General features: G+C 28.5%; 1 protein-coding gene and 1 long non-coding RNA gene across 4 annotated transcripts in view; one reads left to right on the plus strand and one right to left on the minus strand.

The window, feature by feature from the left end:
* Positions 1 to 266: 266 nt before the first annotated feature.
* On the plus strand, positions 267 to 4280 carry LOC118190783 (uncharacterized). The gene is made up of 2 exons (XR_004758473.2): positions 267 to 856; positions 4041 to 4280. It is a non-coding gene; the product is annotated as an uncharacterized LOC118190783 (long non-coding RNA).
* A 2612-nt stretch (positions 4281 to 6892) lies between these two features.
* The window catches only part of l(2)k01209 (uridine-cytidine kinase-like lethal (2) k01209), a 73947-nt gene continuing 67309 nt past the window's right edge, over positions 6893 to 13530 (minus strand). For all 3 annotated transcript variants that reach the window (XM_085808363.1, XM_085808360.1, XM_085808372.1), the window contains exons 13-14: positions 10107 to 10205; positions 6893 to 9700 (exon numbers count right to left, since the gene is read on the minus strand). In XM_085808363.1, the coding sequence (XP_085664489.1) occupies positions 9660 to 9700; positions 10107 to 10205 (140 nt within the window). In that variant the 3' untranslated portion in view covers positions 6893 to 9659. The remainder of the gene's footprint in view (positions 9701 to 10106; positions 10206 to 13530) is intronic.

Genomic DNA, 13530 nt, shown 5'->3' on the forward strand with positions numbered 1-13530 from the left:
TCCTGTCAATTTTGATTCGAACGAATTCAGTAATTAAATTCAATCTTAGTGAAATCAGTCAACCACTGAAAACGCATTTTTAAAACTAAAAATAAGAACACACGACAGCTGAATTTCAATTTAAGTTGAAAATTCTTTATTAATATTTACGGTAAGGGAGGGGTAGTGTTGCTCGGGATGTGAACAATAAAAACAGCTAGTTCTGGAAAAATATATATATAAAGAATTTCAAATTTTTATCACATAAATTCTTGATACGCTGATATTATCTTGTGCGACTTAATAAGACTCTCGTTGGCAACACTAAATAGTAGAATTTATTGTTACATGTCATCTGACACTGCACATTAGTCTTGATTAATTCCAGGCGACTTAAACGTTAGGTTGTGCTTATTAACGTACGAGAAATATTTATAGGATTTTACCATGTAAAATAACTTCATTAATCGCTCCCACAAAGTGAAAAGATATCACAAGATACAAGTTTTATGCATAAGAGTTTATTTTTCCCAGGAGTAAGAAATTACGTCTGTAAGCTATTTTCTTTGAACACTGGAATTGTTTTGTGTGCATGGAATTATTCTGAACTCGCTGAATTAACACACGGAATTTTTAAAGTTACAATTTAAATATAAATCAGGTTTTGAAAGACTATTTTTGTTATTTTCGCTGTGTTTTATCGCAAGGAGCAAACTGCGTCACATTTTGTGGATAACCTTGGAATGAATACCTGTATAAGGATATGTAAATCAAGGTCTGCAGATGACGCATATAGTTGTTGGATGTATTAGAGAGTGGAATGTTAAAGTGAATTATGCAGAATTATGTAAAGTTTTAATGGAATAAGATCGGAAAGGTGAGTATGCAGATGTCCGACATTCTTCCACAATTAACTAATTATATTAATATGAACATTTCATTCGATTTATGTATTAAGCAGAAGTCATTTTCCATATTATTTATTTTACTTTTACTTGAGAATTGATAGCTTCTGTAGGTATCTTCATGCAACACTGTGTAAGAAAAGAAGCAATCTATCGCACAAAACAATAAGGAAAAAATATTCAGACACAAGCGAAAACTGCCAGCAGTGAATCTGTGAAACGAAATTGAAATTCCCCGTTATTGGGATGTTTAAACGTTTTCGCTCAACCAGAAAATTTTAAGAGTAAATTAACAGCTATTCCATCAGTTTAGACTGAGTAAAAAAAAAAAACTTAGGTTGTTTTTAATTACAAAATTTTACGACTTTTACATTAAGATTTCAGGTTGGCAGTTTAAACACTACACAGCAGCTGTGTAAGTAAAATATCAAAAACGAAAACTTTTGGAAAGTAGAGTAATAGAATTAAAATAAAAACATAGAATAGTATTGAGATCTCGCTCAATCCCTGTATTCACGATCTTCAGTGACGTAATTAATGGCCCCGCTAAGTGTCGGGTTCTTAATGGTTTTCGGTAGCCTCAAACTGGCGGTCCGCGAATACATTTCAGTTATATAGTGTTGAAAAGATTTCAAGGTTTTCCGTATTTGAAGTCCGAGTTTGCATTATTTTCACTATTATTAAAAACGAACGTAAATAATAATCAGAAAAATCCGTACTTCCTTATGAAAGCGGCCCCCAAGATTGAATCGCAAATCGACCGAGCTATGTCATCGTAATATAATAAGGAAGTATCGAAAAATTCATAAATGGAGCTAATTGATTTATGATGCGATATAAATAAAATAATTAACTTATATTCTTTCTGGTCAAAAACTAAATATATTCAGTTACGAATTTATTTGCACTAAGAATTATCATGTTACGTGGGAATACATTTATATGTCAACGCTGTTTTTCGCGAAAGAAAAATAAAAAAAGAACCCGACTAATAAGTACCAACAATCTATAAAGAAGATACTTTTCAGTAATTATCAGAAAATTTATCAGAATCGAAATGCCATCAAAAATCTAGCTGTTAGCATAAAGTAATTTAAAATTACCTACAAACAAACATAGATATTTTAATTTATGCATTTAAAAAAAGATTAAAATAAGAAACTAGATTTTGCCCCACTTTATAATTTATTTGTTTTAGTTTACAATAAATTATTTAATGATTAATGAAACATGTTAGAATTATTTGAAATAAATGTCAGTCTGAAAATTTAATATGTTATCGGGACTGGATTTGGATTCCAAAATGTACGAATGTGTGTATGTAAATGCACATATGTATATATGCATAGACACACATACATTCATACTTACATATATACATACATTTCTGAACTCTGACTAGTTAACAGAACAATATTTTACAAAATATAACCACCAAAAATGTCCTGCAAATACCACACTATATTTAAATATTTTTAAAAAATTAAAATTTAATAAAAAAATATTTGAATTCTTCCCCTTTGAGATATTATTAATGTATCTTAGATATTTAGTATACAAAATTTTAAATATTTTTTTTTATTTTGTTAATAAAAAATGTTCATACCACTAATTTATATTATTTGTAATGGCAGTTATTTGTGTAATATTCAGATCTGGCACAGCTTCTAAATTCTCACATTTAGTATAACATATCCCATGAAAACATTTATGGCATAAATGTATTTAAGTAGTGTTTTCTGAAACAGACTTTTTAAACTGGCATGTATAAATGGCAATTATATTTATTTAAAAACATTTATAAATAGTATAGATATTTCACACACATATTTATGCACATACATATATACACATGTGCATACATATTTGATTCCAGCCCTGATAACAGATGTATATTGATATTTATAGTATCTTTAAGATGAACAACTAAGAGGTTTTTTTATATATGCTGATTATGCAGTTTAAACAGCAGATTTTCATTTAAATGAAAAAGACTGCATTTAAATTAATGTCTAAAAATTTTAAAATGATAAACTTGAATGAATGAAAATTAAAGAAGGTGTTTAACTATTTTAAGTCTTCCTAAATTCCCTTATTAAAACCATGAGTTGATAGAGGATTTAAATATCTGACATTTAAAAAATTCCTGTAACTTATGATGTTGATACTTTTATACAAACTATACAAAGTTTAACAATATAATAAATTTTTATCCACATTAGCTGTCTTTTCCTATACTATTAGCATACTTTTAACAAGAAGCATGTATGCAAGCAAGCAACCTAGTTTGTTGTCTTTTCCTACATCTCTGAAAACAGAAAAAAGTTGGAATGAAGAGATTTTCCTCTCTCTTTAAACTATAGAATAAATTTAAAAATTGTTACTACGTGCTTAAATTCAAATACCAGACCATTTTAATTTCAAAACTTTACATACTGGTTATGGCTTGTCCAAATTCTATTCCTTACATATCAATGTCAGTCATAACAGAGGATGGAAGGAAAGAGAAATTATGACTGCAAACATTTATTTACATACAGCTAGTTCTTAGACTAGATAAAACTTATATACCATTACGAATAAATTTAAATTGGAATAATGCACTATCAAATTTCACACAGAAATATTTTGCAGTTTTAATTCTTCACACTGATTACTAGAAAACTAGCAAAATTCAATTAAGTTTAGGGAAAGGTTAATTTATACATTTAATGAAATACATATTTTAAAAGAGCTTTACATTTTCATTTCTGACTGTATATCAAAAACTTCATTTTAATCACATTTTCATACATCTTGTGGAAAAAAAAAAAATAATGAGAATTAGAAATTATATTTTTTAAATTATATTATCTACTAAATGCAAGGGGCAAAACTGGAAGATGTTGAATTGATAATAAATAAAAACACAATTAGCAAAGCAAAAATTAAACAGTTTAATATCAAATTAGTAAAGCAAAGCATGCACAATTTACCAACATATAAAAAAAAAGAGAGAGAGCTCACCGAGCAGGGTAACAGACTGGCAAGATATACATATAATGGAAGATTAAAAAATGTGTAAATCATCTTTATAATTTAATTTAATAACAGCCTCTTAATTCCTTTTTATTTAAAAAAATTAATAACATTTCTGATTCATTGCATCATTTCTAGATAAATCTATGCATCAGAAACTAAACTCTGAGAACTGAAACTTTTCGAACCTAAACCCAAACCTTCTTCTTAGCGATCTTCCCATATTGGATTAATGCGCACTTCACTTCACTTGTCCTGTTGCTGCTTGGACATCATTTTCACTGTGTTCCTTTCCTATCACAATAGTATTGAAAAATGTAAATGTTCTGGAAATAGGCACGATTAGAGTGCCAAATAAATTGTGGCTTCAAATGTGAATTTAAATAAAAATGGAATTTAATCAGCCTCAACTGCCAACATCAGTACTTTTAAAATTTGTTTATATTAAAATATACAGTAATACACTGGCAGGGTAACAGACTGACAATATATATATACGAATTTTCAGCAGCACAGGGGTGTTTGTGGGACCCCAAAAAATCCCCTGAAACTTTCACGGACTTACATTTTGGAGTTTCGAGAAGGGGGGGGGGAGAGAAATGAAAAATTACAATTATGAAGTATTGAATGACCTAATTATAAAAAGTTCATTGAATTACTTTTTTTGCAAAATTAATAAACATAAATTTTCAAACATATAAACTACTACATTTTATGTAAATATTTTAAATTACCTGAATTAATTCTTTAAAAAAAATTATCTAATTTCTGCTGCTTTTTTTTATTTTTTGATGTTTGTGGGCTTGTCTTTCTTTTGTGGTGAACTTCATAATTGCAGGAAGGCTGACTTTTATTTTCTTCATTTACAGTTGAAGAAATTTCCTCGAGAACTGCACATGCAGAGGTAGAAGCAGTTTGCTTTTCTGCTAATGTAGAAGGTTTTTCAGAGACTTTTATAGGTGACTCATCTGAAATACATGTTTTTAAGTCCTCTTGATATGTTTTCCAACTTCTGTTCATATTCAGTAAGAGATCTTTGTGAATTGGATCAGTCATTGGATATTTTAGCCATATTTTTCACATGAGGTTTCTTTAGAAGCCATTAAATCATATTTAATAGTCTGCACTGCATCTAGGGAATCAATCTTAAGAGAGATTCTATAGTCAGTGACAAGTGTATCCATTAAGTTGAATGCACTTTCCACTAATGGGCTATGGAAGCAGCTAAGGCAGGCTTTGACCAATTTAGCCAATGTAGGATACTTATAATCATTTGTGAAATCATCTTTTAAATCTTTCTAATTGTATAATATCGTGAAATTCTCTTGCGTACATAAATAAAAAAATATTTCAATAAACTAAACGAAAATTTACACATGCATCAATAAATGAAACGAAAATTTTACACAGCGGAGAAAAAATAGTTGAGAAGCGATCAATGACAAATAGCTAATATGGCGAAAAATCCCCCCTTCTCTACTTATTGGCACCACGCCAGGAGAGATAAGACCTTTGAACCCAGAGTCACGTGATCCCACATCTGGTCGAACGAAGTCTCTCCCTTTTTTTCCTGCCGCGCCTACTTGCCGAAAAGAATCCAGAAGAGAATGTCCAAGAACCGGGGGAATGAGTCATAACTCCCAATAAGGAAAGAACAAAAAAGAAGTTTTTCCCCCTTTTCACGCATTATCGCTGTCTTTGGAAAAAGAAATGAAAAGTTTTCACCACACACACCGACCTTGCGTTTTCTGCTTTCAAAGCAAACAAAATTACCCAGATCAAAATAAATAATTCATTATTATTCCTTCCTTTTGAACGACGATCCCCGGAATTTCCGGGTATCGAAGTTCCCGGAGCACAAACACCCCTGAGCAGCAGATTGCATGAAAATATGAGCGAGATAATTTTGTTTGAAAATAAAATATTGCAATATATTGGTGCAGCTGATTGCAATGAAAAAGGAAGGTGCACAAATAGATTTTGTAGCAGTCCCAAATACAGACTTTCAATATTCTGTGGTATTATGTTCGTACTTATGAATGTCATACAAAAACATCATTCAAATGAATTCAAAAACAGTCAAAATGGATATTTTCATTGAAATATAATACCTGAAATTTTGGAAGGGGACTTTGGTGTGAAATTAATGCTAATGAAAATGGAATGGCAGAATAAAAAAAAAAAAATAAAAAAAAAAAAATCTTAATTTTAAAAACTAGAGATAAGTTGTTTCAGATTTATTATATCAGCATTATTTTTTTAAGTTGACCATTTTTAAGTTTATCAAAAATTCAGTTAAAATTTTACTGTAGCTGGCTACTAGGCTAAAATTCTATTAAGAACAACACAGTAGCTTTTTTAATTGTTAACATGAACCATCAACGGGGGGAAGAAGGGTTTCGTTCTTGACTACAATAATGTGTACTTTTCTGTTATCTGGACTAAAATCAGAAATGCATACGTAAATGTATGTATATGCACACATAAATACGTATGTACACACATACATGCATACATTTCTGAATCTGGTCCTGATAACAGAAAAGTATTCAGTAATGGTATATAACCTTAAAGATTGAAAAGGTTTTGGGAAATATATATTTTTTTGGTTAAGATTACATAAGTGACTTTAAAATTTGTCTTTTTATGGTTAATAATAGTTTGTTAAGAACAATAATTTGCAAATTTATTATGGGGATATTTCGCTCAAAATATTCAATAAGCAAAATTGTCCCATCAAACTTGATTATTTTTCAAAATAAATCAATAAATAACCAAATTGCTAATTATTTGTATTATTAATGGCAAAGCAAATAATAAATCTTTAATTACCCATTGCATTAAATAAAAAGTACAAGTGTGAAAACAAAACTGCAACACAACATTCATCTTTCAACCTCATAGTTAAACTATCATATTTATATCATGTTTTTCTAAGATTTAGATTACTAAATAAAAATACTGAATTATTAAAGAAATAAAAATCAACATCTGAAATAATTTTTTTATTACTCACACAATTCAGTAAACTACAATATAGAAGTTAATAATTTTTATTATATACATAAAAACATGTTGAATTCATCAGACTTCTTACTTCCATTACTTAGGAACTCGAATATAAAAATGAGAAACAATACTAAAGTGTATAATGAGTATATAAGTGCAGTATTCATTTACTCAGGAACTCTAAACAACAATGGAAGAATAATATAATTTTTCAATACAGAAGAAGTATGATGTAAATATATCTAAAAAACTGCAAATCTTATGAGCAATTTTTTTTAATTCTTAAGCAGCTAAATACAAAGCAACTGAAATTAAAAAGCATATTTTAGTTTTAATGATGGTGGCAAAATGTTATCTATATTAAACAAACAAAAAAAAAAAAAAAAAAAAGCTAAACCTTGTAAAAAGTTCAAATTATATGCAATAAAGAAAAGTAGTACTTGAAAGTATATTCGATCTAACGAAGCAACTTCTGCCATTAACCAGCTTTCAAAATTCTCTCTTTATTGCTTCTCTTTCAGTAAAATTCTCACTAACATTTTGCTTTTAAATTATATATTACAAAGCATTAATGTTTGTTTAGCTTTAGTACACTGAAAAATAATTTTACTACAATTAAAATAATTTTGAAGACCTGATCATAAAAAAAAAAAAAATTATGTACCTACATGTAACACTATTGAAGCATTTCCTAAATTGTGCTTTTACTAACTGTTATTTATATTGATGTAATATACAATGTACTAAAAAAGAGACAATGGCTTGGCCTCATTTTCTTTTTACATGTTTTGAAGTTAACTATTTAATCAATGTAATTTCTTAATGGTTTAGAATTTTATGAGAAAATAAATAAAGGGGGAAGAAAAGAGTAAATTGCTTCTAATGAAGAAAAAATTCTATAAAATGTTTAAACCCATATTTAATAACCACATCAGTGTATTTCAAAATATTTAAATGGGATACTTGAACATTTTAATGAAAAACGTTAACTAGCATTTCAAGGATTTTAACAATTGTTTGAGAATAGAATACCATTTTCTTCTTAATAAACAGCATTATAATCAGTGTTATCTTTTAATTAAAAAATTCCATGTTTTCTGTCCACAAAATTATATTAATTGCTCATAAACATATATATTTCACCGATTATCTGAAACTAATTATTAAAGAAAATTTCATTTATTGTTTCATTGAAGAACAAACGTAACATTTTTTTTACAACAGTGGTCATACCAAGATGTGAATTAAAAAAATAATTGAAATAGATTTGATTTCTAAAAATTAAAACAATATATATTTTAGAAGTCAAAACTGATATTAGCTTACAAGCAAATAAGGAAGCATTAAGTACTAATTCTGTTCGGTGTAGTGTTAGAACATTTCAGGATATGTGCAAGAAGTTTGTCCCGATAGCTTAAGATTTACTTAAAATATCTTCATATTTACTAAAATACCCATTACAAACATATATCTAATATTAGCAAAAATTCATTCTACACATAATATTTTACTTATGTTTTTATTGTATGAAAATGCATTCAGAGGAAATTAAAGAAATACCTTATAAAATTCTGATGGTGATCGATTTAAATACCAGATTTTTCTACATCTACTCTTCCATATTGGAAAGTGCTTATGAATAATTCTTGACATTCTACCCAATTCTTACAACACTCACTAATGAAATGTGATTTTTATAAAAACAGGATGTAAATTGGTGTAATTTTCAAAAAAATCTTAATATTACATATGAAACTAGAAATTACTCAGATATTTATACTTTAGTAAAAATAAGCAAAAAGGGACAGACACTAACAAAAAATCAAAAAATTATAATTTTATTGTATATGCCAGTGATTTTCAATGTATTATACAGATTTTAAAAAATATATTTTAGCTATATGAATTGGAAAGGGAAGAAATATTTCAAAACATATTAAATGATTTTTGATACTGAGAACTTTTATTAAAAATTCTGAATTATGATTTTTGCATCAGAAAAGTTTCATTACAACCCTGTTACTTTGAACCTTTTCACAATAATCAATGTACTGATTCCTATTTAATATTTTCCTAATACTAAATGCATTTTATTCTAATATAATCATTATCTATAAAGAAAAGGCAAGGGCTTGAACTATCATAAAATATTAAACATTTAAGGTTTCACTTGTATAATATTACAGCACTTATATATGTTCAAACAACATCAAAGCATCAAATCAAAAAAGACTTTTATAAATAGAAACTGCATAATAATCTTACTGCAGAAATATAAAAATCAAGAGATTTTTTCAAATGAAAGAACAGATAATTCACAAATAATTGAAATAAAAATGCAGATATTTTTTAAATAACTATGAATAACAAACAAAATAACCAGATTTAAAGAAATGAAAATGACTAATGAAAAATTGTTTCAACTGTTTAACGAAACAAAAAATTCTGTTATATTTCTTAAGTTAACCCAAGTTAATCATTTTATTTTTTAGTTTAGTTTAATAAGATTACTCTTGCTTAAACTTTTAATTTATTCATAAGAATCTGTGTCATTTTAAAAACACCAATTCCTTATTTTACACAGAATTTGTGTGGCCTTATAAAATAATGATGAAAGCACCTTTGTCCATGAAAATAAATAAATAATATTCTTTCTATACATAAGTACAAAACAATTTTTCTGTTTTTATACAATAAATAAAGCTATGTTCTCATCACATTTCAGATCTGTACTCAAGTATCGAATGCTCAAAATACTTCTGTACCAAAATATCTGTCACCAAAATTACCTGCAAATAAAAGTATAATATATGTTTAAAAGTGATAATCTGAGGACACTTTTCATGAAGCCTAATTATATACTTCATTAATTTTAAAATAAGCACATTAATGTTAAAAAGTAGAAACTTGCAGAATTCTCAATGATTAGTTGTTGCTACAGTCAGAAACTATGATTGAAATGCTTCAAAGAGGTATCATCCTTGACTTTTAATTTTTTAGCAAGTTTATAATCTTACATTTTGTCACACGATCAGATAAATAAATTTTAACACTTGTTTTGCTGCTGATCTGTCTTTAAATGTTTAACTTTCTACATAATACTTTTAAAAACCATGTAATGCTAATTAATTCATGGAGGGAAGATTCATATAGGTAAGATTAAATGTACTCAGAGAAAAGAAAACATAATTTTACCTATTCCGGGCATGATGTAAAATCTATCATTTACTTCAGGGTCCACTTCAGATGTCACAATTTTTACTTTTGGGAAAGCATATGCAATAGTGTGAACACCTGCAAAAGAATATTTAACTAGAAGCACATAATTTATTAACTGATAATGCCCAAAATGGCCATTTTTTAACATAATAGCAGGATCATTTTCATTTAGAAGAATTAAAAAAACAGGTAAAAGGAAGGTGATGAAAATAAAACCAAATTTACTGGCATCTTTCCCTACTAATTTTAGTGCTTGAAAATCGACAGGTAGGAAAATGTGTCATGTATAGTATTTAAGCACATTATGAAGCTCACAAATGACACACTAATGTTAGATTATGTATTTCACAAATCAAAGGCCTTGCCAATCAATGTATCAAAGGACTTGCCAATTTCAATCATATTCTTTTACTTAGATAAAATAATTTATTTGTCCATGCATTCTACATTGTTCCACAGTTTTCTAAATCATATTGTTTTTCTAATGTACACACAAAATCATATACTCAAAAAACTAAAAGAAAAAATATACAAGTACATACCATATCACTGGAGGCGCTAAGGCAACAAGAATCACCATAACACTCATAAATTTGCAGGACTAAGTTTCAAAAGATTAAATACCAAACCTTGTTCAGCTACAGGAGTGCAGATAACAAAAGAGAAGCTTATGCTCAGGCAAATGAGTTCTATATTTAAACCTTCGAAATTAGTCTTGCAAATTTATGAATAACATGTTGATTCTTGCTGCCTTAGCACCTCCAATAATCGTTTTTCAACATGTTAATTTATTTAATAAACTGTACATTTGACAGTTTCATTCAAAATAGATTGTAGAGTTAGTAACTGATAAAGTAGTACTATAGTAAGTTTTTTTTTTTTTTTAATTAATGCATACAAAATAAGATTGCAGCGTTAATGATATTATAACAAGTTTTCTTTTTTAAAATTATTTTTACATTCTATATCTTGAACTTTTGGAGATTACTTCCGAGTAGGCCTCTCCTGAGATTGTATAATTCCAGAGGCTCCCACTTTTCCCTCACTCTCTTGAAAGCCCCTTAAAATTTTGCAGAGTAGCTCTAATTACAAGTTTTCTTCTCTCTTTTTTTTTTTTAGTTATTTTTTATTTTTATTTATTTACTTTTTGTGTGTGTGCATGTGACTTTTATACTCTATATTTTGAACTTTTGGGAGATTACTTCTGAGCAGACCGCTCCTGATATTAATTCAAAGTCTCCCACCTTTTCCATACTCTCTTGCAAGCCCCTTAAGATTTTGCAAAGTAGCTTAAACATCCCCTTTCAGAACCCTCTCGCTCCTTTACAGTATTCCCACAGTACATCTGTTATTTAACTTTGTTATTTTAATACTATAAAACTATACACCGCAATGAATAAGATTGGAAAACTGTAATAAAACAAAGATTAGATATTTTATTGTTTATTTTAAATAACAACAATGATAACACATATTTCAAAGCCAAAACATAATGCTAGTAACATAACTAATTATTTTGAATATCGGTTTTTCTAAAATGGAAATGAAAAAATAAGTGAATTTATTAATTTATTGACAATGAAATCTAGAGCTATAATAAAATTCTAAGATTTCTCTAAATAATGTTGTACAGTACAAAGTCTGAAATCTGGACTTGTCGGGACTTTGGCGATTCCGGATTTGGGATTTTTTTCGATCACCAGTTTAAATCTAGTAAAATGGCATGTAGAAATTCTGAAATTAAAAATATGAAATTGTGATTTATGAAATGAAGTGTTTATGATCTAAAGGGTATCAAAATTTGCTAAAAAAAAGCTTAATATTTATTTGTTTACCTTATTAAACATCTCTTTCAATGTAAGTTGTTTAAGTCGCTTTGTTTTTTGTGCTAATTCTTTCTCTTTAATTCTGTAGACAGACAGACATCTCTTGTTCAGTTACATTGTTGATCTCTTGTTCAGTTACACTGTTAAGTCCTGAAACTGCTGTTTTGAGAATTCCGACTAACTTGTCAATCGAAATTTTCTCGTTTTCAATAACTTCTCTGTCACTTTTTTCACTATCAATAGCAGTATTTTCTGGATCTAGAACCATACTGATTTAGCCATTTATTAAGTGATTATGAGTGAGAAGCATTGTCATCACAATCAAAAACTTTTTTATATCATCTTCATTAATTACCGCATCTCCACATTTCTTTACAAACCTTAATTGGAAAATTTTACCTTTGTTTTACAATATCCAAAAACCTTTAAAATTAGCTGCTATCATCATCAAATTTAGCTATCCTTCACTATACATATTTGGCTTATGCATCATGAGCTTGGCGACCAAAGACAAAATGTTCCATTAAATTTTATCTTGCTTCTTTCGCACACTGAAACAATTAAGCCTGAATTGTATTTAGTTATTTATTATACTTGCGTCTATTTCTTGCACATGCTTAAGGCTTATGAGTTCTGAATAAATAAATTCCCACTTATACTTAAAAGCCTTATTGAGGGCCTGCGCTAGATATCTTACCGCCTGATGCAGTCTCTGTGGGTCCTAAAGTATGTGACTCGGTGCGGCCATACGAGCCCTGGCGCTAGTACTGGGTTTATGTTAATAACAAATTAGTTATTCTTAGTTCAAATAGCCCTAAATGTAATCTTTGGGTCTATGAGTAAGTAAAAATAGATTTTGTTGGAAAGAAATGTTTCGTAAATTTTTCCTCGTCAACAATTTTTAGCGCATTTAACTTAAATCTGTAATTATCGCCAAGCGTAATGTCAACATAAAAGGTTACCATACTCCTTTATTATTTAATTACTAACATAAAAATATTGTTTAGGCATCCCTACATGGGTTATTACTCAAGTTGTCATGTTTTGATAAACATGTGGTGATGAAAGGAAAGTATAATAACTAATGATCTGCCAGGTTGGCGTCAGATCAGCGATTTATCTATACAGAATGTTTCGATTTGAGATGTGTGCCAAGCAGATATGCAGCAATGGAGCCAAATTGCTGATCATACAAATTTATGTTAAAATGATTGTTTCTTCAATAACAAGGTATTTTATTTACTGTCGAAGTGACATTAAGATTAGAGCCTCTAGATGTTTTATTATGTGTGGAGGAGGAAATCAAATGCGCATTCGTAAAGCATATGAGAAAAACATTGTTGGTGGTTTTGAGGTCCGGATTTTAAGTCATTCCGGATAATGGGCATCCGAATTTAGGACTTTGATTGTACCACAGTAAACTTATAATTACATTAAAGTACTATATTTAAAATAAAAATTTAAGACTTGAGCTCAAAAATTTGAATGTACTAGTGCTATAGTTAACATTTTAAAAAAAAGTTGGTGTCACTTCAAAAGTCATCTGATATCTCACTGATCATTCAAAGACACTG

Source organism: Stegodyphus dumicola, chromosome 1 (assembly GCF_044657685.1).
Source record: "Stegodyphus dumicola isolate Sdum_Otavi_A_Nest chromosome 1, ASM4465768v1".
NCBI lineage: Eukaryota > Metazoa > Arthropoda > Arachnida > Araneae > Eresidae > Stegodyphus > Stegodyphus dumicola.